Source organism: Sturnira hondurensis, unplaced genomic scaffold, assembly GCF_014824575.4.
Source record: "Sturnira hondurensis isolate 20B ecotype Veracruz unplaced genomic scaffold, ASM1482457v3 Scaffold0001872, whole genome shotgun sequence".
In the NCBI taxonomy this organism is placed as follows: domain Eukaryota; kingdom Metazoa; phylum Chordata; class Mammalia; order Chiroptera; family Phyllostomidae; genus Sturnira; species Sturnira hondurensis.
Genome location: NW_028074503.1, coordinates 13,972,775 through 14,000,638, shown reverse-complemented (window position 1 = coordinate 14,000,638; position 27,864 = coordinate 13,972,775). Strand labels below are relative to the sequence as shown.

At 46.2% G+C, this 27,864-nt stretch overlaps 1 protein-coding gene across 8 annotated transcripts in view; it reads right to left on the bottom strand.

Moving 5' to 3' along the window:
• The window catches only part of FHOD3 (formin homology 2 domain containing 3), a 438,646-nt gene that overhangs the window by 127,921 nt on the left and 282,861 nt on the right, over positions 1–27,864 (bottom strand). For all 8 annotated transcript variants that reach the window (XM_037033114.1, XM_037033132.1, XM_037033123.1 and 5 more), the window contains exons 9-10: positions 23,598–23,741; positions 12,878–13,119 (exon numbers count right to left, since the gene is read on the bottom strand). In XM_037033114.1, the coding sequence (XP_036889009.1) occupies positions 12,878–13,119; positions 23,598–23,741 (386 nt within the window). The remainder of the gene's footprint in view (positions 1–12,877; positions 13,120–23,597; positions 23,742–27,864) is intronic.

The window sequence follows — 27,864 nt, the reverse complement described above, 5'->3', positions numbered from 1 at the left end:
TGTTCCCCTCTATGTCCCCCTCCATACTCTGTAACCGTGCCTCTTGAGACACCTGTGAACCGCATGGATACCTCATGCCTTCTCCCCCCTCTGCCACTGCACAAGGGCTTTCCATCCGCCCAGGCAGCTCTATTCATTCTTTAGGACTCCTGAGAAGCCTTCCTGGATTGCCCCCATCCCACTATCCTCTTTTCTAAAGAAACTTTTAAAATTAATATTTAACTACAAGAATCCATATCCCTTTTAAAAAAAGTGTAATATTACTGATAAAAAATTAAGTCTCCTTTTACTGAAGGTAACCACTGTTATAAATTTGGTGGATAAATTTCCAGGTTAAAAAAAGTAGACACATTATCCCACAATCTTTTACTGTAGCAATTGATGTGACAAGTACGTTGGTACTTCCGATATCGTGCATTTCTTAGTGCTGGTGGCTTTCCGTCACGTGGCTAGCCCATGCCTTACTTTATGTAGAACAGCAAAGTTCTTTGCTGTTACAAGTGGTGCTGCAATGACAGTCCCTGCACATGTCCTTGGCACATCTGTGAGTTCTCCTCAAGAGCGTGTCTTTGCATCCCTGTCACTCTCTATCATGCAGCCCCATTTGCTCCCGTCAGAAGTACTCTTCCAAAGCTATACCTGCTTACTTGCTACAATATTTATGTGTGCACTGTCTCACAAGGCTGGAAGCTTTATAAGGTCATATTTACCATTATACCCTAGAACCTAGAATGTGGCAGGCATGAGCCAATATAAGTTGGATGCGTAAAGAATGAATGAATATGATTTTGTTCTCCTTTATTTAGCTCTTGAGCTAGTGTTCGTGCCTCAATAAATGCAGCGCAGTGGTCATAATATCCATGCGCATAAAATGCCAACACTAAGTAGTCTATCAGTGTAAGCTTCTGTGAAGCAACATGCCCAGTACTGGGCTTGTCTTCTAGAAACGTGCTGGCCTGCTCGTTCCCAGACAGCTGAACGAGTCTCAGTCACGGACAGGTGGCTGTGTACCTGAGTCTCAGCCATGTTTTTACAAACAAAGGTATTTCACCTTTGTTTCACAATTTTTTTCCTAATTCCTGATCAAAATCATTTACCCTTATAATTCAAAGGCAGTTTTACAAAACTTGTTATAGGTGAAAAATATATAAACAAAGAAAGATATCTTCTCAAGTCCAGTTAAGTTCACATTTCCTTCATTTCGGAAGGCCTGCCGTTGGCTCGCAGCCATGACACCCTCCCCTCCGAGGCCCGCCCGTCCCCAGACCTCTGGGGGAAAATGCTTGCACACAGCAGGTCCTGACTGGCCACTTCCTTGTGAGGACCCATCTCTAGTCAATTTTTAATCTCATGTTTATAAAACCAGAACCACAGAGCTGGAAAAATAAAACCTCAGGAATGAAATTATTTCTCTGGGGCGATGTGCATACTGTAATTGAGTATTCCTGAGGTGTGATATAATTGCCTCTAAATTCCTCACCGAGTTTTGTACGTTGGGGAAGCACGCAGTATCAGGATGATTAAAAGGCATTTAGGTCGCAGATACCTGTCCCAAATGTGCCCAGGCTTCCTTGAATTCTGCAGGGCACTTTCCGAGGGCAAGGGGCAGGATTCGCTCTTCTTTGCTGGGCTCTGCCTCCCAAGGACCTCTGTGGGAAAAGCAGGCTCTACTGGGAGGCCTGCAGTCACCCATTTATTCTCTTTATCTAACAAACTCTGTGCCGGGGACTCTGATGCTAAGCACTTTACAGGGTTCACTCCTTTTATCTTCATAGGAACTGCTGAGGTAGGTACTATGATTACCCACTTCACTGAAGAGGAGTTGAAGCACAGAGAGGTTAAGCAATTCTCCCAGAGTCACACAGCTACTAAGCCAGGATTTAAACCCAGATGATCCCACTCAGCATTCAAGCTCCTACCCACCATTCTCTGCTGCCTCTGCTAAGATCATTTCTTTGTGGCTGGAAAAAGAACATCTCTCTTCTATTTAAAGTCTGAAAGAAGCCATTAATTCTTCCTCCTTTCAGATTCTTTCCTGAGTGCATCTGTGTCTCTTTGCACTGTATTCACACGCATAGGAAGCCTACCAGCTCTCACCCCCTGCCCATCCCACTGAGGTCCCCTTCCACTAGAAGGACAGTTGATGACAAAACACAGTAGAACGGTGACTGCAGCCCGTGTTAACTCTCATCCGTTTCTGAACCATAAACATTACCCCACTCGGGAATAAATCGTTTTTCAGCGTGGATGCGATGCTTCTGTGACCACTGCTGGCTTGCCGAGCACGTGGCGTGAGACAAGACTGACGTTAGGCCCAGGCTCTCTTCCTCCGGGCCTGTCCTCTTCCATTTCTAAAGCCTATTCCCAAAGGGCTCCCTTGCAAGATGCTTCTTCAGCATCACTTCTGCCCAGTCTTCCTTTTTCACCCTGTCAGATTTGGCCTCTTCAACCCAAGATTTTCAGGGTTTTATTCCCCTGCTCATTCAACCTGCCTCAGGGAAGAGTTACTACCAGGCTCCCTCCACAGACTCTAGTCAAACACAAATAACCCCACTGCTCGTTCCGTGACTGGATTCAATCTGCTCAGCTTAGTAGTCATTTGAAAGCCTCTGCTTCGTTTCCAAAGGATTCTGGGAACTGCAGGGGATATAAAGTGAGAGGCTCACTCTCCAGAAGCGCCTGTATCTTCAAGAACTGCCCAGTTAAAGCCTTCAGAGCACAGATGGAAAGGTGTGTGTTATAAGAAGTGTGGCCTGTGCACAGGTCAGGGCAAATGGGCTTGACCCCGAAAGAAGAAAATTCCCAAAGGCTTAGCTAGAAACAAGAACCTTTCCTCTCTTTGAAGTGTGTCCACCAGCCCTCCCACCGTGAATGGCCTGTCTCTTCCCGAAACATCACACTAAGGAAGGCCGCTCTAGCTTTGGAAACAACCACACTTGCAGACAACCAATTTCAAGGTTCACTGACCTGGAAAATAAGTGAACTTCTTGGTTTCAGCATTTCACAAGATGATGATTCTACACTTTCCTTTCTAGGGCTTATCTGTTTTGTTTTGTTTTTTTTTCTTTGCTCACTCAGTTTGTTTTCCCTGGGTTATGACCTCTAAGCCAAGGCTTTGACCCTCACCTACGTGTACCAGAGTTCTGGAAGGGCCTATCCAATGACCAGAGACACCTCAAACTTAACATGCCCACAGCTTTGCTGAGTGGCCTTACAGCCACCCCATGATCCTGGGACAGTGGCTGCATGGGAATCTCCTAGACACCTTCCTCTTTCTCACCATGCAATCCAGTCACCATCCTGCAAATGTCGTCAATCTCATCACCTGCCCCCACTTGTCATTCTCCCTGCCACTGCCCGCATCGGACCCTCTCCACCTCTCCCTGGACTGTTTGCCGCCTGCTCTCTCCAATGCATTCGGCACGCTGCTCCCAGAGTGGTCTTGCTGAAACACAAACCTGACCTCACTCCCTCACTTACATTAATCGGTACCCCTGTTAAGTTTTAAGGATAAAATTTGCCATTTTCTTCAAAATCTACAAAGATCCTCAAATTCAGTTCAGCAAATCCCAAACCTCACCCCCCACCCCATCAAGAAATGTGCAATCTGGTTGCAGTGAAATCTTTGAGGAACCAGGACTCCTGCCCCAGAAATGAGATGAGGCTCTATAAAGTGACTTCCTCCACAAGTCTCAATGCCACTGCCTTTGTGTGGTGGAAGCTTTCCAAGTTCTCGGCTCACTCCCCTTTGTCCCCCAGCCCTCTCCCCTTCTGTCCCTTCCTTATTCAATACTCAGAGAACCAGAGCTTCTTGACCACTAAATGATACATCTGAACCGCTGGCTGTATTCCAATCACACCTGCCTCAGGAGGTCACATCCCTTGTGGGAGAATCCATTTATAATGAATCATTTACCATCAGATAAATCTCCCCAAGTAGCTGCTTGTCGCTCACGGTGCCGGTGGTTGTTAATCTGGTGGTTGTGAAACCCTCTATGTGTTTATGCCAGTGTGCAGCCTCTTCTCTCCAGGTCCTCTCCATATTTATTTAACAATTACCTTCTTTATTAGAACAATATCCGGGAGAGCTCCAGGGCATGGAGCAATAGTAATCACAACACTGAGCTAAGCAGTCCTTTGGGCTGCCTCTCTTAACCCGCCTCCCCCTTATTAAAGAGGCACCGTCAGCCTGAATTTGCAGTGCAGGCCACTGACGCCCAGGCCCAGCCTGGCAAGGAAGCGGGGACTTTGGCTGTGATAACCATGCCTGTACTGTCGGTGCCCTCAGCTGCTCTACTGCATTTGGCCAAACCTCCAGGAGCCAACACTGAGCAGGTCACCCAAGTCACAGATTTTGCAGGTTAACACCAATTACGTAACACCTACTAGTCTCACAGTGGTTTCTGTTTGCAAATCCATTGCTCACTGCCAGCTGCTTCCAAGACAGAGCTAGGGGGGTCTCTCTCTATTTCTGCAATAGACCCTGCAGCTAACAGGCAAATGAATTTTGTGACCCCTGGCAATGAAGTCCCAGGGACAAGATCTGAGACAGACCACAGAGCAATGCACTGCCTACACTCTGCATCCAAACTCGCCTCCCTCCTGTCAAGATACAGGAAAATGAGCTCACCCACACCATCCAGGCCCATGACGAGGCTGCCCCACTTGCCCACTGGTTCCTGCGGCTGGTGGAGAGATGCCAACCCCTTTTCCTCTCCCTGCAGGGAAACAGAAAACACCACTCTCTCCAATCACCTCCCTCCAGCTCTCACCCCTGAGGCTTAACCAACCCTCAGGCTTGGCTCACCCCTTTCCACCACCCACAGGGCCACTAATTGGTGTGCACCCCATGTGTGCCTCCTGAAGGTGAGGGCAGCGTGGCCTCCTGTACCGGATAGTAGCTGCGGCTTCCTGTCAACCCCGAGTTTCTGTCTGTACACCTTCGTTCCTTACCCCACCACAGAGACTACGGCTGGTTTGTTAGGGTGAACGGGGAAGGCTTGTTCCAATGCAGCAATTATTGCTCTGGCATTTTCAGAGCTCCTCTTCAGGAACTGTCTGCGGTGCCAATTTATGAGGAAAAACAAGCAAATCAGGATGATTAATTCAGGATCGGAATCAAACAGTGACTGTACACAACACAGCTCATTAGGATTACCAAACTCCAGTAAACATTCGCTCTGAACGATGTTTTGCTTTCTCAACAAATCTAATTCATCCTCAAAAGAGAACAACTTGTTATGACTGAACAAACATTCTACTACAGGTTCAGAGACTAGCTCCAAGAAAGTGTGGTTCTGAGTGCAGGCTAGACCGGGACTGTCTGGGTTCGAATCCAGCTGGGCCATTCCCCACCTTTGAGGTTCAAGGCAAGTTCTTTAACCTCTCTGTGCCTCAGTTTCCTCATCTGTAAATTGGGGAAGATACTACCACCTACTTTGTGGGATTTACAATTTGTGTAAAATTGCTGAGCACAAGAGCCAGCACCACGTAAGTGCTCCAGAAATAGTGGCTCCTGCCATCACTGGTGCTCCGACCACTTGTCTCCGAGATACCGAGAGGAGAATTGCAAAGCCTTCTCCCAGGACACCACAGAGAGTTGGCAGTTAGAAAGAGGATACACTGTCCTGAGAGAGTATGCCACCTTAAAGCCACACAGGAAAAACTCACAAATTGGACACTGTAGCCGTATAGTTCACGCATACCTCAAGAGATACCCTAAATTAAAAGATATTTGGGAAACAGAAAATATCTGTGGCATAGTTGTCAATATTTATGTTCTTTCTATTTTTATATCTGAAAATTGCCATATTAAAACCAAAGAGCGGCTAGCAATCAAAAATGCAAATTAAAATGCTGAGGGCCACTTCACTTTTCAGAATTACAAAATGTTTGAAAAGCTCTAACCACCCACTGTGGGTGCTGGTGTGGGAAAATGGTCAGTCGTGCCGATGGTGGGAGAGCAAACCGGATCAGCCTTTTCAGAGAGCGGAGTGGTGAGACCAGTATTCAATATGTCTGGGTCCTTCGATCTGTAACTCCGTTTCTAAGACTCTCTCCTAAGGGGATGCTAACATGTGCACGAATGTGTGTGTGTTCACTACAGCAAGTTTGGTACCAGGAAAAACTGGAATCGAGCCATAGCAAACTGAATGAAGGTATTTCCATTCAGTGGGACACTAGCAATATTTTTTTAACATACCGACATAGAAAACCTTAAATTAATAATATAATAAGTTGGCAATGTGCATTTACAAATTACTTACTAATGCCAAGTACCCAGTATGTTTGTTTTATATCTACAGGGGTGAAAAAATAGGGCATTTAATAAAATGGTGGAGGACAGGGACCATCTGAATTCTAAAGCTAGCTCCTCCATGTATTAGCTGTGGGACTCTGGACAAGTTACTTAAGTCCCCATGCCTCAGTCTCCTCTTCTGTCATATGGAGATAATAACTACCTACCACAGGGGGTAATGGTGCAAAATAGACTTAGTATTCTGAAGTTCCTGGTATAATGCCTGGAAAATACTTCAGTGCCCAGTAGAGGTAGCTGCTGTTACAGCTGTTGTTGTGATATCTTCATCTTTGGATCATATGATTCAATGATTTCCATTTTATGTCAAATAGTTGGTCCCACATCCTTAAATCCTATATTGTTTTCATTTGAAAATATAAAATGTTGCTATTTATTCAATGCATGCTCTGTGCCAGAGGCCATCTCTAAGTTGACAAACAGCTACTGGGGCAGAGCTAGGCACCCTCGCCCACACTCCAACGCCCCATCTATGTCCCACGCCACAGGGGCTCCAACAGCCACGCTGATGAATGAGGACTTGTACAAGCTGAGTGCCCCGTTGCTCCCTAGGAGCCATGGCCTGTTCTTCCAGCTGGCACGGACTAGGCTTCTGAGGCTGGTGTCTGCGCTCCACCCCCACACCAAACCCTGCCAGGCACACTCCTTGTCCTTACATCAGGGGTGGGCTGGCTATCACCTACCTGGTCGGTACCCATAGCCCACAGCCCGCCCGGGCACGGTCCCTCCTGGTTTTCCCTTCTCCAGTTTGAGCTGGGGCCAGACCATATCTTCTCTCTGCTGCTGAAGAGATAGGTATTCTGGGTAAACTGGGTCCAGTGCCTTCCAAATGCAAGTTCATTCCTTGCCTCCCTGTCATCCTGTTTACTTCCTTATCACGTTCAATTTGTTAGAAGGAATATTTCTGTGTTAACCTATAGTAAGCCTTCCCCCCCCCCCTTATTTGTATCCCTAATCTAACCTACAGGATAAAATACCAGTGCTTGGATTTAACATTTCTACTCTTGACCACCGGCTGACAATACCACCAGCCAAGAGGAGAATGTCCACCATTCTTTCTCAATTCCACATGGTCATCTGCGAACACTGGGTGGACAGAGGTGGCTCTAATAAGCTTGTCCTTGTGTCCCTATTCCTCCAAACAGGTGCCTGAACCTGGCTGTAGAAGAGCGTGTCATCGGCTATATACCCATTGTTCTATCATGCCATTTTTTCTCATGCTGGTATCATAGCCCATTATCAATTTATGGAATGTGATGAATGTGAAGCTGATTGGAACGGTATGAGGGGCATCTGGGTTCCTGAGAAAAAGCATGAGATTCTGTCAAGCTTTTGGTTCCCCGAGAGAGTTCAGCATACTTCCTCAGAATTTCCACCACAAAACTTCACTAAATGCAGTTAAAACAAAAACAAAAGGACCTACGGTACTANATTCTTTCTCAATTCCACGTGGTCATCTGCGAACACTGGGTGGACAGAGGTGGCTCTAATAAGCTTGTCCTTGTGTCCCTATTCCTCCAAACAGGTGCCTGAACCTGGCTGTAGAAGAGCGTGTCATCGGCTATATACCCATTGTTCTATCATGCCATTTTTTCTCATGCTGGTATCATAGCCCATTATCAATTTATGGAATGTGATAAATGTGAAGCTGATTGGAACGGTATGAGGGGCATCTGGGTTCCTGAGAAAAGCATGAGATTCCGTCAAGCTTTTGGTTCCCCGAGAGAGTTCAGCATACTTCCTCAGAATTTCCACCACAAAACTTCACTACATGCAGTTAAAACAAAAACAAAAGGACCTACAGTACTATCCATGTAGTAGCCTAGAAATTTGAAGATTATATTCTCTGAAAAATAAGTAAATTTTGTCTCAAAAACATGAGCATTTAAGGTAGACCCATGTGCTTATAAGAAAGCTACCCTCCTGCCAATAGCCCAAACAGTTCCAATCTTGGCGTCATCCTAAGGAGGAGGTAGAAATCACAACCAATTACCTGCCTGCCCCTAAGGCAGGGGTTCCCGGAGTGAGTGGTACTGACAGTTTTAGAACAGACAATCCTTTGTTGCGGGGGCTGTCCCGTACAGTGCAGAATGTTTATTAGCAACCCTGGACTCCAGCAACCAGAGGGCAACAGCACTCCCCACCCCTGTTACAACAACCAAAACTGTGTGGAGACACTGCCAGGCGTCTCCTGGGGGACAAAATTACCTGTGGGCCCAAACCCCTGCCTCACAGGGTCCCTGGGACTCGTCCCAGCCTGCCTCCAACTCCCTGAGCAGCTCAACCCTTCCCAGCATCACGACCAAACCCCCTTTCTCCCAACTGGCTCTGTACGTCCCTTCGTCTGGCTCATCTCCTGCCCCCTCGAAATTCCACTGCGCAGGGGGAGCTCCGGAGCAGCCATCAGCAAAACCCCCTGTAGTCAGGCTCTCTTCACAGAATATTCCTTGTTCTGACCCAGCACTTAAGGACGCTGATCTCTACCAGCCCTCTCACGTGGCATGACGGGTTCTCCTCTCAGACCCCACATGCTCCCCTTGGCCAATTCCAGACCATTTTTCTCCTAACTTCCCTCAAGCAACCCAGCCGCTCAGGACAGAGGTTGGCAAACCACAGCCTGAAGGCCAAACCTGGCCCACCACCTGCTTTGACACAGTCTGGCAGCTAAGGCTGGTTTTCGCATTTTGAAATGGTTGGGAAAAAAATCTGAAAGAACGTTTCATGACCTGTAATGTTCCAATCTCAGCGCCCGTAAAGTAAGTTGCACTGGAATGCAGTCCTGCTCGTTCGTGTGCCTGTTGACTCCGCCTCTCTCATGCTACAGAGGCAAGATTCGGCTGAGCAGTGGCAGCAGACACTGTCTGGCCTGCAAAGTTTGACACATTTACTGCCTGGCCCTTGACGGAGGAAGTTTCCGACCCTTGCCTTTGAGGCACAAGGCAGCAGTGTGCACCGTCCACTCCCAACCCGCTGTCACCATATGCAGCCTGCCAGGTCACTCTCCTGTGGGTTAAAAACATGCACGGCTGAGCGCCGGATGGCACGACTGCTAACATCAGTGAATGAATGAAGCTCAAAGTTACCTCCACAGGCTGGAATGTTGTGTGGAAATCAACAGGATGAAATTTAAAGTTCACCTGTTAAGTCCCATGAAACGCTCGTTCTCAGACAGACTGACATCAGAGCAGGAACAAGGCCTAGTGTGTGTTGACAGAGGTAAGAACCAGGATAAGTAGGAAAGCACTACGGGAAAATATAATAGAAGGCTAAGCCAATAACAGAGCTATTACATTATGGAGCAAATTGAGGTCAGTTCCTAATGAGCAGGAACGCACAAGGATAGAACGGGGCGCCTCGGGGCGGAGAACGCTGGAGCCTGGAGGGCACAGAAAGGGCTCCTGCTCGGGGCCACTGAACCCTGAAGACTTGTCAGTTCTAAGATGACATACTACTACAGCTTAAGCCAGAGACACTAGTTCTTCTGCTGATTAGATGCTAAGAATAAGTTTCCTTGGGGAAAAAATGAAAGTGCCAACATTTTTTTCCTTCCAACCAAATCTGTAAATTTAAGTACAAAGAGGAAACCCACATAGTCACAAAGACATTTTTAAGTGGCAGATGACCAACAGACCCCTATCTTATTTGGCAAGTGCTTGCTGAGACTTGGTTTCTATTTCTTCAGTAGCCAAAACAAAGCAATAGAAGCGTAGTCTTATCAGTCCTCAGAATCAAAGCACGTAGCCCAACAGGCCTAAGTCTATATAGAGACTTGGAGATTGTCTGCATTTCAACTCTTTGAATTTTTATATTTATCCTCAATAGAAACACATCTACATGGTGATTAAATCAAATTCTCTCTTAAAAAAAAAAAAGTCAAGTGTAAATCTCATTCAATGACTATATTTAGGAATGATAGGTTGGGAAGTGGTTTGGGCCACTTTGGGCACTGAAAAGCAAAGGCCAAAGGCTTGAATTGAATCCCCAGCTCGGCCACCTAGCCCTGTGGTTTGTCTCAAGGCAGCAACCCCCCACCCCCACCTCCACCCCCCGTCTGTTTGATCCCCTATGGAATGCGGACAGTGCCACTGGTCCTGCCTGGATCCTGTGGAGGAACAATGTGAGCGTTAAAAGACGTCACGGCCAAATGGTGTAGAAGGGCCATCTGAAGGCGGAGTGCCATATACATTTGAGGACATCATGAATCTTTTTCTAGACTCTCACATTTTTAGCTTCTTTTCGAAGATAATCAGCATTAGCTGGGTTACAGAGCTATAAAACCCAGCCTGAAATTCCTCCTGTGTGGCGTATACAGGCATGTTGCTACAGGTCAGCAGCAACTCGGGCCAGGACATTCAGGTAGGTGAAGAGTAATCTAGGTCAGGCATGCTCCTGTGTCTTTCAGGGTCTACAGGGAATCTAACACGGTGGATTACGTAATACTAAGGTAATGTTTAGAGGCACAGATGTTGAGCAGGTGACTGAGCTATGTATGCGGAGGTTGTTTCCAATTTTGCTTCTCATCACCCTTTCCCGCTATCCCACTCCCAGCTCTGCCGAAATTGCCCTGTCGTTTTGGGGCCACCAGGCAAAATCTCTCCAACAGGCCTTATGGATGAAGCTACTTTATAATCATCAACCTGTAAGACCTAATCTGCCTTTACAAGTAGCAACTGTATTTTTCTCAAATAAATGCTACATAATTTACATGAAAGGTGTAACTTTGGTAAAAGGAAAAACCAGCCCTGTCTGAAAGGACTGAGGTAGCAAACCCGGAGCAGCGCCTGGGCCCTCCCCATTCCAGGTCCCACCCAGCCCAGCGCCCCGGAGCTGTGAGCTGGGCCAGGGATGGTCCACTGCACTGCCGTTACCTACCAGGAGGTCCTGACGCCTGAACTCCCAACACAGGGACCTTTGAAAAGTGCAGTGGCAAGAAACAGAACAGAAACAAACATGACACAAGTCAGAGCAAAAGATCACCAAGAGCTGCGACAAAGCCTCCCACCTCCTACCCTCAGCGTCTTTGCTGGTTGCAAATACAGACTTTTCAGCCCATTGTACATGCTTTCCACAACCTTCTCCATGTTAATTTTTCAAGCATTAGCTGGATGTGGTGCTAGAGAAAGCTTCAAGGGCCTTTGAGCACTGCCTGAGTTTCTTGAAGATTTTAGTCACAAAGTGCAATGTCCATGGTAAGTGTTCTCTTTCATCAATCTCTTCAGAAGTTTTGGTCTTTTTTTTTTTTTTCACTAAAATCAAGCTTGCTGTACACAGGCCTCAGGAACAGAAACCTCTGTACCTAGAGGCCCACATGGTGGAGAAGGGTGTCAACATGGATTGGTCTTGCGCATCACTCTCAGGCCAGTGCTCTCCTCCTCCTGTGACAGCAGGTACCTGAAGGCCTGGGCTGGGTCACACATTAGTGATTCCAAGAACATTAGGCCACTCAAGGCACTTCTCAGTAGCAGTGGGGGTAGGCAGTCCCTTAGGAATGGAGAGGAAGGGACATATCTTGATCGCTCACTTAAGGTTATCCAACTTATTCAGAGTTACGGTCTCCTTCACTGTGCAGCCTCCTGGCCTACATCTGGCTCCCAGGGGGAGCTCCATGACGGGGAAGTGCTCCAGCTGAAGGAGGGGACCAGGGCTTCCACCCTGCGGGCTGCAGGAGGGGGTGCACTGGCAATTGTATCAGTCAGCCTGGTGGCCTGGGTTGGCGTGGACTGGTCCGCAGAGCCCCATCGCCGGAGTGGACGAACAGTGTCAAGAACACAGCACCGGCCCCAATCCCAGGACAGCATGGCGTGGCCACGCTGGGTCTTGTGGAACCGCTTCTGAGTTCCCTCTGATTTTGTTGAACTTCATCTTTTTAATACCTGTAATTTCTCACAGGGTTGTCAACCCATCTATTTCTTCCTATCTACTTTCCTCAGTCTTACTTTCTCCCAACCCAGATTTGAGGTTCCTAAGGGCAGAGATCATCCCTTTTCCATTTACAGATCTTCATGCTTCAGACAGTCCTGGCCTATAACAGACACTCAGTAAAAATGCTTGCTGCGTGACTGACTAAATACACGATCACATTTGTGTTACCTGAAACTTTATATGTATATAAAATCATATAGTTTTTGTATGTGTGTATGATTTGAAACTCATACAGATTTGGTCTATTTAACGCAACGTCAACTACGTATTGTCAGGACTATCTCCAGACTTGCAAGCTCACATTTATGTGGTGGCATAACATTTATTTCTAGGCCAAAGCTTTATGTTTTGCATTCTTTACCATTTGATAAAGCGCAGCTTTTCCAAACAGATATTAACTGAGACGGTAGATAATATAAACACACAGGTGAGTGGAGAAGAGTTCATGGGGTGAATAAGAACAAATCCATGCTTGTCACCAAGTCTACCTTGCCCTGGGTAGCTCCATGGGAATTTCCGGTGCTATTTTAAAGGTGGAGAAGAGGCAGGAAGGGTGCGGATGGTGGTGGGCACGCGTGGGGTGGGGGACTCCCTGCCTACTAGTCTTGTGCCCCTCCCCACCACTGGGAGAACACTTACTTTTCACGGAGATCTCGCACTTGACAGGGCGGGAAGCCGGGAGCCGACTGGGAGCAGGGACTGGTGGGAGCCGACGGAGGACTCCTGATGTTCTGTACTGAGTGCCTGCGGCTCCGCCTGCGGTCCAGGCCCCGGTGCTCACCCCCACTGCCACCAGAACACATGCTGGCCCTCCTCCGGTCCCGGCGCCCACTGAGGGGGTGCTCAGCTGTCTCGTCGCCATCCTCGTGCCGGAGTGCCACCTGCAAAAGCAGAGAAAGCCCAGTGCAAGGTCAAACTGACATCCTTTCCTAGCCCCCAGGGAGGACTGTGCACGTCCAGCTCACCCCATGCTGTAGCCTCAGCTTCTCTGCAAAGTCTTCACAGCCACACTGACCCAAAGCACAGTCTGCAAACTGAAAGATGCTTGCCACTGTGTGTTCACCCAGTCGAATGCACAGGGAAAGGACAAACACTATCCTGAATAGGTCTAACAAGTGTTTTGTAATTAGATGGCATCTTCACCCTGGAGCCCAGCAATGCCATTTCTCTGGGCCACCCTTTGCTCTTTTCTGGTCCAGGAGGCAGAGGCCCTCCTGAAGCCCAGTGGCAGGAGGCCCTCAAGCTCCTGAAGGTACCTGAGCTTGTTTTCTCAACAAAGAGGCTAAGAAGAAGACAGCAAAGATTCTGGTCAGAGGTGAGAGCCACAGATCCAGGTGAGGGGGACTAGCCTTGTCCACAGGCCTTTTTGAGAGGCCCGGTGCTGCAGGCATTACTACACCTGGTGCAGAATCTCACACAGCTCTGCTGCCAGCAGCTGCCCTTGGCAGTACAGTCTCAGCACTGGGGGTGGAGCCCATGGTTAAACTAGACAGCTTGCATACACGAGTTACCAAAATAGATTCCAGAAATAGATCTGACCTCCAGAATAATATTTTATAAAAATCTCTTCTTAAAAGGGATGCATATGTGTGCAGAAGAACCACTGGCTTGCACTTTGTCACTTAAGCTATGATGTGGAAACCTGAACCAGCTGTCACCATACCCACGCCCCCTTCCCTCTTCCAGGGGATATTTGGTCCTGTCCTTGGTTGGTGCCTTCCCAGAGGCCCAGCTTGACCATCCCTAACCTCACTCTATCCTGGATCCCATCCTACAGCTTGCTTACCTCACCATCGACACCAACTATCTGAGCTTTGCATAGCTCTGCTCCTTTTCCACACTCACTGTTCCCAGCCATGGGCTAACTCATCTTTATCTCCAGCTTCTTTAATGTTTTAAGCCTACCTTCTCTAAAACTGGACAGTACGAAGAGCACAAGTCATCACTGACAACTTGCATGAAAGCCGGCTACGCCATGGACAAACCTGGTATGACCAGCAGCGAGTCACCTGCCTTCTTCCCAGCTTACCAAATGAGGAAAATAAGACTTGCATGTGCAGGTTCACCTCAAATAACTTATATGAGGGTAATTTATGTAAAGCAGCAAGAACAGGGCCTCTCCTGCGGCTGGTAGTCAATAAATTACTATTCTCCCTGAGCCCATGCCCTTACATAAAGGGGCACAGGACACCCACAAATTTCTCTATCACACAGAATTGGGGAGCCAGCCACCCTGAAGCCCAGGTAAGCCAGGCTTCACCAAGTCCAGAAGCCTCTCTAACCTGGCAACCATGGAGACCCATAGTCTCATGTCCTCAAAGACGCACAGGATCCAGCCTTTGGGTGTGCTCAGTCACTTCTCACAACTCGGTCCTGATATAAGAATGGAGCAGTAACATAAAGACACAGAGAGATAATCACAGCATATGGCCTTTATATCACCTAACTATCTACAGAAAAATCTGGCTGCTGCAAAATCAAAGATCCCCTACGTCCAAAATTTCAGCAGCAGTGTTCGTCAAGCAAGGCGAGCTTGGCCAAGTCAAGACCAGGTTGGCCACTCTCCTGCTGGCCCCCAGGGATGAGCACCTGAGACATGCAGCCCATTTCATGAGAGTGCGTCCACACTTTATCTGCCCCATCTCCAGTTTCCTCCAGCTTTTGCTTTTAGAAAAGATTGATTAAGTGAAAACTCTTCTGTCTCTGCGCCAGATACATTTTATAACAAACTCTCAGACACATAAAGGCAACTCAATATTATTTTGACTATTTTGTGGACCTGAATTTACTAACCAGACACAATTTGGGGAGGTTTGAGGTAAGAGTTGATGTGAGTTCAGAAAAGGCTCTACTATTATAAAATCTCCCTGCAAAGTCTGTTTCCTAGGATTGCCCTCTCCAGTCTAAATGCAAGAACTAAGAAATTATGCATCTGGTTAATCGCATTTAGCATCTCCACTTTAACCCATTAAATGGCATTTTCTAAGGAAAGTTTGAGAACGATTATGTACCTAACCAATATTTTCAATATTTCTAGACAATTGCTTTTTTTCATTTTGAGATATAAAAATTCTAGACCATTCTGACTTATTCTGACCTGAGGTATTGCTTCTGCTTCTTATTAAGCACACATTTGCAATAACAAGATAGGGGCTAAAGTAGAGATCAGATAGTTCTAATTCAGAGATCCAGGGATCCAGTGCCATTCTGCTCACAGTTCCTTTCAGATGCGCAGACACTGTGTACACAGTGAAATCCACTTTAACTGCCTTTTGTCAAGGATGACAGAGACAGAGAGTTGAAATGCAAAGAAAAATCTACAAAACTTACCAAAGCAAGACCATAAAATGGAATTCCACAGGAGACTTCCTAATGCTCAGATCCTCGTCAGAACATCTATTCACTTAAAACAAGAAAAGAGTGCATGGGGGGTGAGAGGGGCACAGAACCTCAGCTGAGCCAAGGGCAGCCTCAGGCTTGGCCGGCAGGGAGCGTCTAACGTGAAATTTGGGGCTGGTGTTTGTTCACAGTTTTGTTTTTATAGGACGGACCCTAGATTCAGCCGTGTCTGCTGATGGCAGAAAGAGAGACTCCACTTTCACATCAGGGCTACCGTGGCAGCTCCAAATTCTTCCGATTCTAGGGAGCCCTACAGATGAAAATCCAGAACCCGAAGGGACTGAAAACACCTGGAGAGACCTGAACCCACTATGAGTCCAGCCCTCAGATGATTGCAGCCCCAAGTGAATCTCCAGTTGAACCAGGTCCGAATCCCCAACCCCAGAATCGTGAGCGATACTGGGTGTTTCAGGCCACTGAGTTTTTGGCATATTTGTTATCGCCAAGGGTATCACCTATGACAAAAAAGGATCTTGAGGGATGAGACCTATTAGTGACTTATTTCTAAAATTACCCATTACCCCTCACACCCAAAGTCTCTAGCCTTAAGATGCCTTTCCCATGATTAGGACCACATTGTGAGAATCAAAAGTTAGAACACATAATCTGACAACAGATGTTTTTATTTTGATTTGTGAATTTACATATTTATAAAATTATATGAAACTATAAAAATTGAAATGAACAAAACTTAGATTAAGTCACCTTTCTGAAACAGAATTAAATTACACGGACTTGGGCCTGTCCCCAGAAAGTCCAGGACATATGGTCACCAGACGTCCTCTACTATTAAGAATTTTAAAAGCCCAACCAAGTTTTTTTCAAATGCTGAAAAACTTCAGCATAGAGGAAAATGTTGGCTTTGTTTATAGGCTTCCTCGCTGCCCCTGTGTATCCTGAACTTAGTTGTCCTGGGGCAAAAAAAAAAATACTATTCTGAAACTACTTTAGCTTTTAGAACAAAAGAAAAATCCTGGCTTTGCCTGATACATAAAGCACTCCGTTGTCACCTGGAGTTACTACTCAGGGCATCTTCCCTCTAAGGTTAGCTGCTTTCGGATTAAACCATGCCCATCCTTCCACCCAGCATCTGGCAAACACTGTCATAAAACATGTGATATTAAAAGAGATCTTCATTTGAGCACTTACTGAACTTCTACTCTGGGCAGGTGCCCTGCTGGGCACTGGGGCCAGAAAGAGGAATGAGACATATGACGTAGAGTAGCCCAAAGGGAAACAGACCGGCAAGTATGTCCAAGACTGCTCAGTCCAAGGTATGGACATAAGCAAGTGCTCTTCCATGGATTACGAACCAAGTGCAGGGGACAAGCAGCAGGAGCTCCTTTTACCTTCCCAAGAAAGACCTCATGGATGAGGGCCCCCCTGAGACAACCCTTGCAGGAGGAGTTAGGAGTTTGCTAACTTGAGAACTGGAAGGAGGAGGGTTCCAGGCAAAGAAAAGAGAGTGGATAAAGGAAAGCTCCCCAAAGACCTGCCTTTCATATTCAAGATACAGCAGATGTTAAATGCGGCTGAACCTTCAGAGACATCTTAGGAATGATTGGAGAAAAGGTCACAGGGGTATGAGGCCACACACTGTGTAAGCCCTTGTACTAACTCAAGGAGTTGGGGCTATATCCTGCTTGCCATGAAAAAGGTTTTTCATTCATTCATTCATTCATATAATCATTCACTCACTCACTATTGTTTGTTTTCTTCAACAAAGGAATGGCATAGTCAGATTGGACTTTCAGGAGGATCCCCTTGTTTTCAGTTGCAGGGAGGTAGGAAGAAGGAAAGAACAGAGAAAGCCCCAAGGGATGTGGCACCGGCAGGAAGCCAGCTTCACCAGGCCCCACTTTTGCAGCTCTCCCAGCCCTACTTCCCTCCAGTCACAGCAGTCTCCTTTTGACCCTTCCCCACCGCCGGGCTGGAGCTCCTCCCTCCCCTGCTAGTCTTTATGCCACTGCTTTCGGCCATCGTCTCAGATGGGCCTTCCTCAACCACACCTCTGTTTCTAACCCCACTCCATCCTCTTTTCTTCATACACATGCTTGCAATCTCAGACTCTCACCTTATTCATGTACTTTGTCACTGTATACACCCCATTAGAACGAACGCTCCTTTAGGACGGTGTCTTTGTCTCAGTAGCTGCCGTGTCCCGGGACATACAGCACTATCTGGCACATAGTATGGGCTCAATAAAATTCTGTTGAATAAACCAACTCATAGAAGAACAAATGTATGGAAAGATATTCCTATAATCTAGCCAAGAAACGATGAGGGCCCAAACTAGGGGAATGGAGAAGAAAGTACAGTTTTCAGTAACCAGACTCCTGCATGTAGGGACGGAGGAAAGAGAAGAAAGTCCAGGACAGCTCCAGGTTTGTAACTTGAGAGACTCTGTTTTTTATAGAGGTGGAGAAAGGAACAGATGCTACAGCGTTTTTGTTTCTGTCATATGAGAAAAGCAAAGGATTTATTTAGGGCTGGTAGCATGTCAGGTGCAGCTTCCAGGTGGCTATGTCCCATATAGTCAGAGCTCCCCGCACCTTCTGTGTCCCTGGAACCATTACATTTAGCTGCGGGGGGAATCAGCTACCTGACTGTCTTAGACTGCAGAATGGAAGTTCCTTGGGGCAGGGCCAGAACTTCTATCTCTGTATTTTCAGACCCAGCAGAGTATGTGGACCCCACAGAATGGGCCTCAAATGAATGAATGTACCACAAGAAGACAAGCAGGCACAGAGGCAGGCAGCCATGGACCTTGGCTGAAAGCTCAGGGTCAAGATCAGTCATCACCCTCCAGGGCAGCTAAATTCACTGTGTAAGTCATAGGACAGTCCATATAGACTGAGAAAGGAGGTCTCATCAGGTAACCTCAACACTGAAAAGGAGGGGACAGAGATGAGGGATTCAGGGAAGCCACAGAGGAGAAACGACCAGAGACATGCCCTGGAGACAATCCACGGACACAGCACTAGGAGTACACTGTCCAGGAGCAACATGTAAAAGAAGTGCTGTGAGTACCACCATCATTTCTTGTGATGCTAGCATAATAGTATTGCCCCAACTGATGTCGACAGCAAACAAAAAGGAGGAGAGGAAGGTGGGGGAAGGATGAAGAGGAGACCAACCTTACTTATAAACACTCGTGTACAAACCCTAAATAAATGAGTATCTAACAGAATTCCAACAGCACATTTTTAAAAAGAACACATCATGACCAAGAGGGTTATATTCCAGGAAGGCAAGGATGGTTAAAGGATGCAAAGGAATGAGTTAAATATGCAATTTTAAAACGTAGGAAAAAACAACAAACTAAAATAAAAATGTATTGAGTCACAAAACAGAAAAGCACTATAAATCATACATAAATCAACAGTATTATTGGAAAAAAAACCAATGAAATAGGCAAACCACTAGTTAGCCAGAGGGGAAAAAAAGGAAGAAATAACAAACATAAAAAATGAAAAGTGAAAAATAACAAGGGAAAATCCTATTGACACAGAAAAAATCAAAAACACTTATAAATGCCCTGGCTGGTATAGTTCAGTGGATTGAGCACAGGCCTATGAACTGAACAACCACAGTTCGATTCCCAGTCAGGGCACATGCCTGGGTTGCGGGCCAGTTCCCTGTGGGGTACACACCAGAGGCAACCATACATGATTGATGTTTCTCTCCCTCTCTCCTTCCCATCCCCTCTAAAAATAAATAAATAAAATCTTTAAAAAAAACATTTATAAGAGATTATTTATATATTTCTTGGTAATGAACTTAAAAATCTAGATGAAATGAACTTTCTAGAAAATATAATTTACCAAAATTGGTCCAAGTAAAGGCAGGAAATTTAAACAGACCAATTTCCATAAGAAAAGAAATATAGTTATCAAAAATATCCTCTTACCCTCAACACCCACACGTGTGTACACATGCACATGCACACACTTTCCCAAGGGAATTCCATCAAACCATAAAAGACCAGGGAGAAGAGAAGACAGAAAAACAACTTCTAAACAGTTTTACAAAGTAAGAGTAAAACAAATACCTGTGAGAAGTCACATGTGAGCGTGCACACCCACACACACACACACACACACAAAGCACAAGAACAGTCGTGGTAGCACTGTCGTGGCAACAAAACTGTCAACCTGCCGACCTCCATCAAGAGAAGAGCAATAAGTAAACTGTGATATTTTTAGCAGCAGTGAAAATGCATGAAGTAGAAGGCCACATAACAACATGGGTAGGTCTCAAAAACATAAAGCAAAAGAGAAAATCATAGAAAGACACAAATGGCATGATTCCTGCCTCAAAACAGTCGAGATTACACAATATGTTGCTTAGGGATATAGACTAAAGACGAAGGGGTTGAAACAGCTGGCCTATGACACTTCACTCCTCTTACAGGAGAGATGCTTCTGGGGAAAGAAAGGAGGCAAGTGACCCCATATAATCCCTTGTAAACATGCTAATAACTAGACTACCTAATAAACAGACTAATGATATTTGCTAAAATGAGAGTTCTTGTTTCTGAAATGCCCTTAGCAAGATGTCCCTGGCTAAAGATTACCTATAGTAAATAGACCCAGAATTTATAGATTTATGAACCCTGACTCTCTGGGCTATGTAGTAGACATGTTTCATGACTGCATACTATTCACTGGGTGAGGAGACCTGTGAACCTCACTTGGGGACTTTGTCTGTGGTTCTGAGCCAGACAGCACACGTCTGATGCAGGGACCTAGGGGTCACAAGGGATGTCCCAGACCATGTCCTGCTTCTCTACACCACTACTGCCTCGTTCTCAAAATTATTAGCGTAGGTAGATATTGGGTAAGACCTCTGCTTTTTCAGTTCTGATTTGGTAATCTGATCCTTTGTGTTAGCTCACAGAATAAGCTGTTTTCAGGTTAAATTATAAAGAAAAGCAAGACGATAGTGCTGAGGAGCAGGGGGGACCACTAAAAAGAGCTACAAAGGATAATTTCAAGTCACTATGAATAAAACTGATAGTTAGATCATAAATAGAGCAGTACAACTAGTAGAATGGGGGAAAAGATATTAAATTTTATATCTGGTAAGGATCTAATATCTAGAATATCAAAATAATTATAACTCAAGAGTAATAAAAAAAAAACAATTTAAAAATGAGCAAAGGGAATGAATAGTCCCTTCTCCACAGAAGATGTACAAATGGCCAATGGGTACATTAGAACATGTTCAACATCATTAGTCACCAGCAAAATGCAAATCAAATCAAAATATGTACTGGGATGGCTAGAATTCAAAAAGATGGACAGTGATAAGCATTAAGGAGGATGTAGAAAAACTGGAACCCTCACTATACTCCTGATGGGAAGGTACAATGGCGCAGCCATTTCAGAAAACAGTCTGGCTGTTCCTCAAATAGCCTAACAGCTACCATATGACCAGCAATTTCACTGCTAGGTATATACCCAAGAGAACTGAAAACATACCATACATAACTGTTCTTAGCAACATTATTTACAATAGCCAAAAGATGGGAATGACCCAAATGTCCATCAGATGGTAAATGAACAAACAAAATGTGACGTATCTAAACAATAGAATATTAGCACAAAAAGGAACCAAGTGACTTGTAGCACAAATCAGTACATGTTGTAGCATGTATGCACATTGTAGCATGTGCACGTGCTGTAACAGGTACTGATAGATGCTATGACATGGACACATCTTAACATGTTGTGTGACAGCTAGTCGCAGAGACCACACATTGGTTCCATTTATATGAAATGCCTATTTATATGAAGTAAAAGACATCTGAACAGAGAGAGAGCAGATTAGTGGTTTGGGGTATGAGGTGTCAGGGACAGAGATGAATGAAGAGTGTCTGCTAATAGGTGTGTGGTCTCTTCTGGGGGTGGTGAAAATTTCTGGAATATGACAGTAATGATGGGTACGCAATCTGGTGAATGTATTAAAACCCATTCAACTTTATACTTTAAAATAGTTGATTTTTTGGTATGAGAATGATATCTGGGGGAAATGTGAAAAAAAAACCAGTAAAACACCACCTACAGGATGTCCTCAGGGATAGCCTGGTTCACTCCATTCTCATGGCTAAGCTGGGGCCTGAGTGAATAGGTTTCCCCAGTCAAAGTCACACCAGCCAAGAGGAAACACACCTCCAGATTCTGTCCCCCACTAGCCACGAAAGGAAACCGGGATGATGAGGCTTAGTAAGAAGGAATGTAATTTGCTATTCACAAAATGTGCTGTAACCTTCATTTGGAGTTCAGACAAATAACCACATCAGGTAAATATCAATAACTTTAATAACAAGTGGGCATTTTACCTGAAATTAACGTATGAGGAGCAGTTAGAACTCAACAGGACATTTAGCTCTGATGAGTCACCAAAGCAGCGTCCCTGCTTCATGGGTATGTGCCCTCTGCAACCATACAGGGCTCCATCCTCACGCTCAGCAGGGCTCTGTGCTTGGCTCAGTGCTCTGCTTTCACCATCTTGAAATTCTTATTAATTTTAACTTCAAGCTTGTGTTTTACAAGTGAAGTCCAAAGGGCCCAGGGAGCATGTGCAGGCATAGAGGAAGTAGGTGTAATATACACGTCTGCCATTCCTTGCACCCACGAGCACAGAGTTCTACACCCACGGTACGAGGGAGTTCAGTGAGAATGGAAATGAGGAGTACCAGGAGAGTAGTACCTAGGTGTGTTACACCTGGGACTGGCTGAGCAGAGTCACTGACAGCCTTGGAGGCCACGCTTTCCAGCCAAACCAGAACTTGCTTTCCACGAAAAGATGGCAACCCAAGGGTCCCATCCCATCCTTTCTCAACAGTGTTACCTTTTCACTGTGTCAGCCAACCACTTAGGCTGAAATGATGGCATAGGAAAAATGAGAAGATAGGACAGCCCACAGCCCACAGTTCCTGTTCCTTTTAGCCTTCCTTACTCATCAGTAAATTGAAGGTAGAGTGTTGACAGATTGAACACATATCAAGAAGTGAAGTAAAAATAGCTGAGTTAGTTTTGAACAGTGTTCCCACTGTTTTGGTAAGAACAAAATACCTGTGCATACAGGAGTGACAAACTACCAAATTTCGCTGATTCTGCATACAGGTTAAATGCTCTTATAACTGTATTTTAAACTGGCATTGCACAATATAAACAGGGCCAGTAAAATTCCTGCTAATACTTTTACATGCTAACATTTCTCTCCTTACAATGACATTAAATAGCCAACAAAACAAAACAAAACAAAACATTGTAACAAGGTGAGAGAGACTGGGGAAGGAAGTAAAAAGATGTTTAGTATCTTTAACAGCAGTTTTTCCCATTTTATTTTGCCCTACAAATTGTATAGCAGGCCCTGCCTGAAGTTTCATCCCTATCAGGTATGAATAATAGAGATGAAAGTCAGCTTGATTAGCTCAGGTCAGTTGATCTTGAGCTAATCAAAGGGGTGACTACCCTGGGTGGGCCTGACCTAATCAGATGAGCCATTTAAATCCCTATCAGGTATGAAAAACAGAACCTCTCTGTCTGCCTGTCTGCCTTCCTTTCTCTGTCTCTGGCTCTCTCCCTCAAACTTACTCTCTCTCAGCCTGAATATAAGTACTGCTGGTAGAAAGCACGTTCTTGAAGTTAAAATAGCAATAAACAAATAAATGAGCAAGCAAGCTACCAAGTTTCTGCTAGATCAGTGCTTCTCCCACTGTAGCGCACATCCCAGTCACCAGGTTTGTACAGCCCAGAGTGCGTGGCCCACCTGCAGAGTTTCCGACTCAGCAGGTCTGGGCTGGGGCCTGAGCACCCACATTCGGAAGAGCTCCCAGATGTCCAGAGTGCTGCTACACTGCACTCAGAACCACAGGCCTAGAGGAGGTTTACCTGGGCCTTTGACATTTGCCGAAGCTGTGAGATGCCTTACAAAACGCTTGTTCTGTTACCTCATAAATGTTCAACTGCTCCACTAAGTCCAGGTCAGTCCCTTTCTTGTTCAAGTGCCTCTGGGACACGGCTGCGATGCCCAGCTCCTCCAGGCAGTCCACCACATCGTAGAAGGTGTCTTGGTCTGGCAATCCGGACAATGTCTAGACAAAGAACAGGGCACAGACATGTCTTAGGGATCTGTCTCAAGGCTCCCAAGGCATTTTTTGCATAGTAGCCAGTGGCCATGATTATAACAATGTGGAACAAAACAAGACAAAGGACAAGTTCATTTGACAAGAGTTCTTTAGCAAAAGCAGAACGAACCCCAAGATCCCACCCCACAAGGTGCCGTGTACTCCACTCCCCTTGAGTGTAGGTGGAACACTCCCATGACTACGTTACAGTACATGGCAAGGGTGGAGGGATTTTACAGTTGCCATTAAGGTCCCAAGTCAGTTGATCTTGAGCTAATAAAAGGGGAGACTACCCTGGGTGGGCCTGGCCTAATCAGGCAAGCCATTGAAAACAGGGCTGAGGTCTTTCCTGAACTCAGACACTAGAGAATGGTTCTCCTGCTGGCCCCAAAGCAGCAGCAAGCCACCATGAGTCGTACAGCTGCAAGGAAATGAGCGCTGCCAACAACCACAAAAGCCTGGAAGAGGACCCTGGGCCTCTGCTGAGCCTCCAGCCCCAGTCAACACCTTGACTGCAGCCTTGTGAGACTCCGAGCAGAGGACCCGGCTAGGCAGTGCTGGACACCAGCCCGTGGAAACTGTGAGATGATAAATCTGTGCTGTTTTAAGCTGCTAAGTTTGTGGTAATTGGTTACACGGCAATAGAAAACCAACAGAGTCGGTGATCAGAAACCCCTGTTAAGATCCGTCTACCAACAGCTGGAGTGATAACAATTTAATGATTCCCTTTTCNCAACCACAAAAGCCTGGAAGAGGACCCTGGGCCTCTGCTGAGCCTCCAGCCCCAGTCAACACCTTGACTGCAGCCTTGTGAGACTCCGAGCAGAGGACCCGGCTAGGCAGTGCTGGACACCAGCCCGTGGAAACTGTGAGATGATAAATCTGTGCTGTTTTAAGCTGCTAAGTTTGTGGTAATTGGTTACACGGCAATAGAAAACCAACAGTCGGTGATCAGAAACTCCTGTTAAGATCTGTCTACCAACAGCTGGAGTGATAACAATTTAATGATTCCCTTTTCTTTCCATTTGGTAGGCCTTCCCCTTGGTCTGTGAAATTTAGGAAACCATGAGAAATGTCAAAGCAGCACCTCAGAGATGGGGTGGGGGGGGGGGTGATTAAAAAAAGAAAAGGCTGATTTCTCTGTGTTACAGGAAGGAGGATCTCAGCTCAAGCCTTGTCAGAACTGGAAGGACCTTTGAGGTGATTTACTCTAAGTCCCTTATCTTATAAATGAGGGAGATAAAGGCTGGGAGGGAAGGAATCTGCCTGAGGAAACGGAAGTTACTGCGGACTTGGAATCAGCCCTGGGCTCAGGGCTGCTATTCTGGTCTCCTCTCACACTCAGGCCCTCTGCACAGATTATTCTGACCTTTAATTTCAGACACAGACCTCGAGTCCCTACATATTTCCCCAGCTTTGCATTTCCAAGAACGCTGCATACATATTTCAAAATTGCTATAAACACGGTGACTTGCCTTGGAAGAGAAAAAACACCAACACTTCCCCAACAATCACTTCGCAGCTCTAACACTTCTCTTCTGGGGCTGTTCATATCAGAAAGAATGTCTTTATTTGTAACAAAAACAATGCCCCTTTCCTTTCTAGGTGGAGCCAAGAGGATACGACTCACTGTTATTTGGATCAGAGATGAATGAAAAGTCACCGGGATCCAACAGTTTAGTAAGTCGGGGTCCCAGCAAGGACACAGAACAGGGGGCTGGGAACCAGCTGAAGCTGTAATAAAGGGTGCACACACCTTAAGCGGACAAGTGTGCAAGCATGTGCGCGTCTGCAGGCACCAGGCCAGGTGGTCAGTCACCAAGGCATTAGCAGGCACGACGGTCCCCCAAACTGCCCCCAGCTCCCAAAGCTAACGGAAGAAGGAGGTACCCGTTCAATGATGGCTATCATCAGAACAAGCCTATCCTTTGGTCTTAGTCTCTACCACTTGGTTAAAAGATGAGGAGACAGAAAAGGCGACACCAAGGCCAGGCCAGGGCTAACAGCTGGAGGTGCCCTGAACGGACTGCGGACTCCGCCCAACACCAAACGTGCAATCTGAGGAATGCACTGAACATCCTTCTAGATCTAAAGCTCTCTGCACCACAGTGCAGGGGCTGGGATGTGGCACGCACACAGGCTGCTGGCAGTTTCCTCACCTCTCAGTTCCCCTCCTCCTTCCCTTTTCTCCCTGCTCAGTTCTTTTTCTCAGAAGTTTCCAGGGGGCTGAATTCCTAGATGTAATCTCCGTCACTTTAGTAAGCCCAACCATGATTGGCCGGGAGGGTTACTATTAAATAATTAAACAAATAGGTCTGTAGAACCAAACAGACTCACGGAGCCTTTTGCTCAAAAGCAGGCCGAGAACTGAGTGGAGTAAGAGGTCATTTGTCATTTCCACTGTGAAAATTGGGGCTTGAGCCAAGCCTGCGTTCCCTCACCTTTCCTGTCCTTCACCACAAATACAGCTTCTCTCTTGCCTGCAAGGGCTGGATAGGACGGGACTACACATCCTAGGAACACATTCACCTTTTTCAGCCATTCTCTCCCATGCCCGGCCATTCTGCCACACTCCCACCTCCACCCAGGCCCTGCCCTCCTGTTTCTACCCTGACACCTCCCCACCACGGTGCCCACTTCTGGCAAGAGGGGCAGCTGCTCCAGAACAGTCTGGGAGGCAAATGTCTCCTGATGCCTTGACTCTCAAATGATCCCTCACGACCTGCTTCCTGCTACCTCTCAGACCCCATCCTGCCAGACTGGGGGCAGGTGAACCTTCCACAGGGAAGAAATCTCTGTGCTAAAGGACGTTTCTGTTTCCTCTCCCTGGATTTCACGGACTCCATCAAACCAGTGCAGCCAAGGCCTAAACGCGATGCCCGCGCCAGCATTATATGTGAAAACCAGAGGCTCTGAACACCCCAGTGCCCTTCAGCGGGCGAAGAGGCAGCAAACTGGGGTGTTATCGACACGGGGGCGGGCACCGCAGCAGGAAGGAGTGAACTGTTCATGCACCTGGTAACGGAGATGAATCTCTTCCACTAAGAGAAGCTAACCTCGAAGGGATACATCCTATACAATTCCATGAGATGTTCTTAAACGCAACACCATAGTGATAGAGAATAAATCAGTGGTTGTCAGGGCATGAAGAGGGGATTGGGAGGTCATTATAACAAGAGAGAGATTTGGGGGGGATGAGAGATGTTCTGTGTCCTAATTATGAAGGTTATCCTTAACTACATGTGTATTAAAACTTATATACCTAAAAACCAAAGGAAAAAGTCAATTTTTGCTGTATGGTAATTAAAAAACAAGAAAATGAAATATAAAAACAAAGGCAAATACTAAGCTTGAATTCCAGCCGGGTTGCTTACTACTTGGCTCTGCTAGAGCATCGTTCGTCCCTGGGGCTCCCTGGAACCCTCCTTCCCCGAACTTGCCGGCCAGCTCCTCGGTACTCATCTCCCCATCTGCCGCATCTTATTCTATGAGATGCTCAATAGATGATCCCTCCCCTCTGCCATCAAGTCGGGGAGTCCCACTGAGGGAACTTCAGCCAGATCAAGATGAGGCTCTACGTAACTTCAGCTTCCACTGTAATTGCAAGGTTGTTTCTGAAACTCCCTCAGACCTTCTGATGACATGGGGCTGGGGAGGGGGGCAAGCATGGAGGTGGGGATCAGTCTGGGTCTTGGAAACCCCCCCATTAATGTCCCTGTTTAACAAAGGCACATTTCAGCCTCAGAAAGTACATGAACAGCCTAGAATTCAGTCCCCTTGAGCTGTCACAAAAATGTTATATTTTCAAATTCTATATTTATTAGGACCTCTTTTATTATATTGAAACAAAAGTTAGAAAAGTAGTATCATAACTTCCTAGGTTTCAGAGTCTAAATTTTTTGCAGACTCACATTACATTTCACTTCAGCATCTCGTTTGGGTCTCAGAGGACTGTCCTCACTGGGGTAATGAGCACAGCTAGGATTCAATGAGAGACCCCACAGCTACAGTGGGCACCAGAATCCTAGCTGTGCTGGCCTTCTTGAGGAAAAGATGGCATTTGTGGTCATGTCCTCGGGACCTGCCTGGA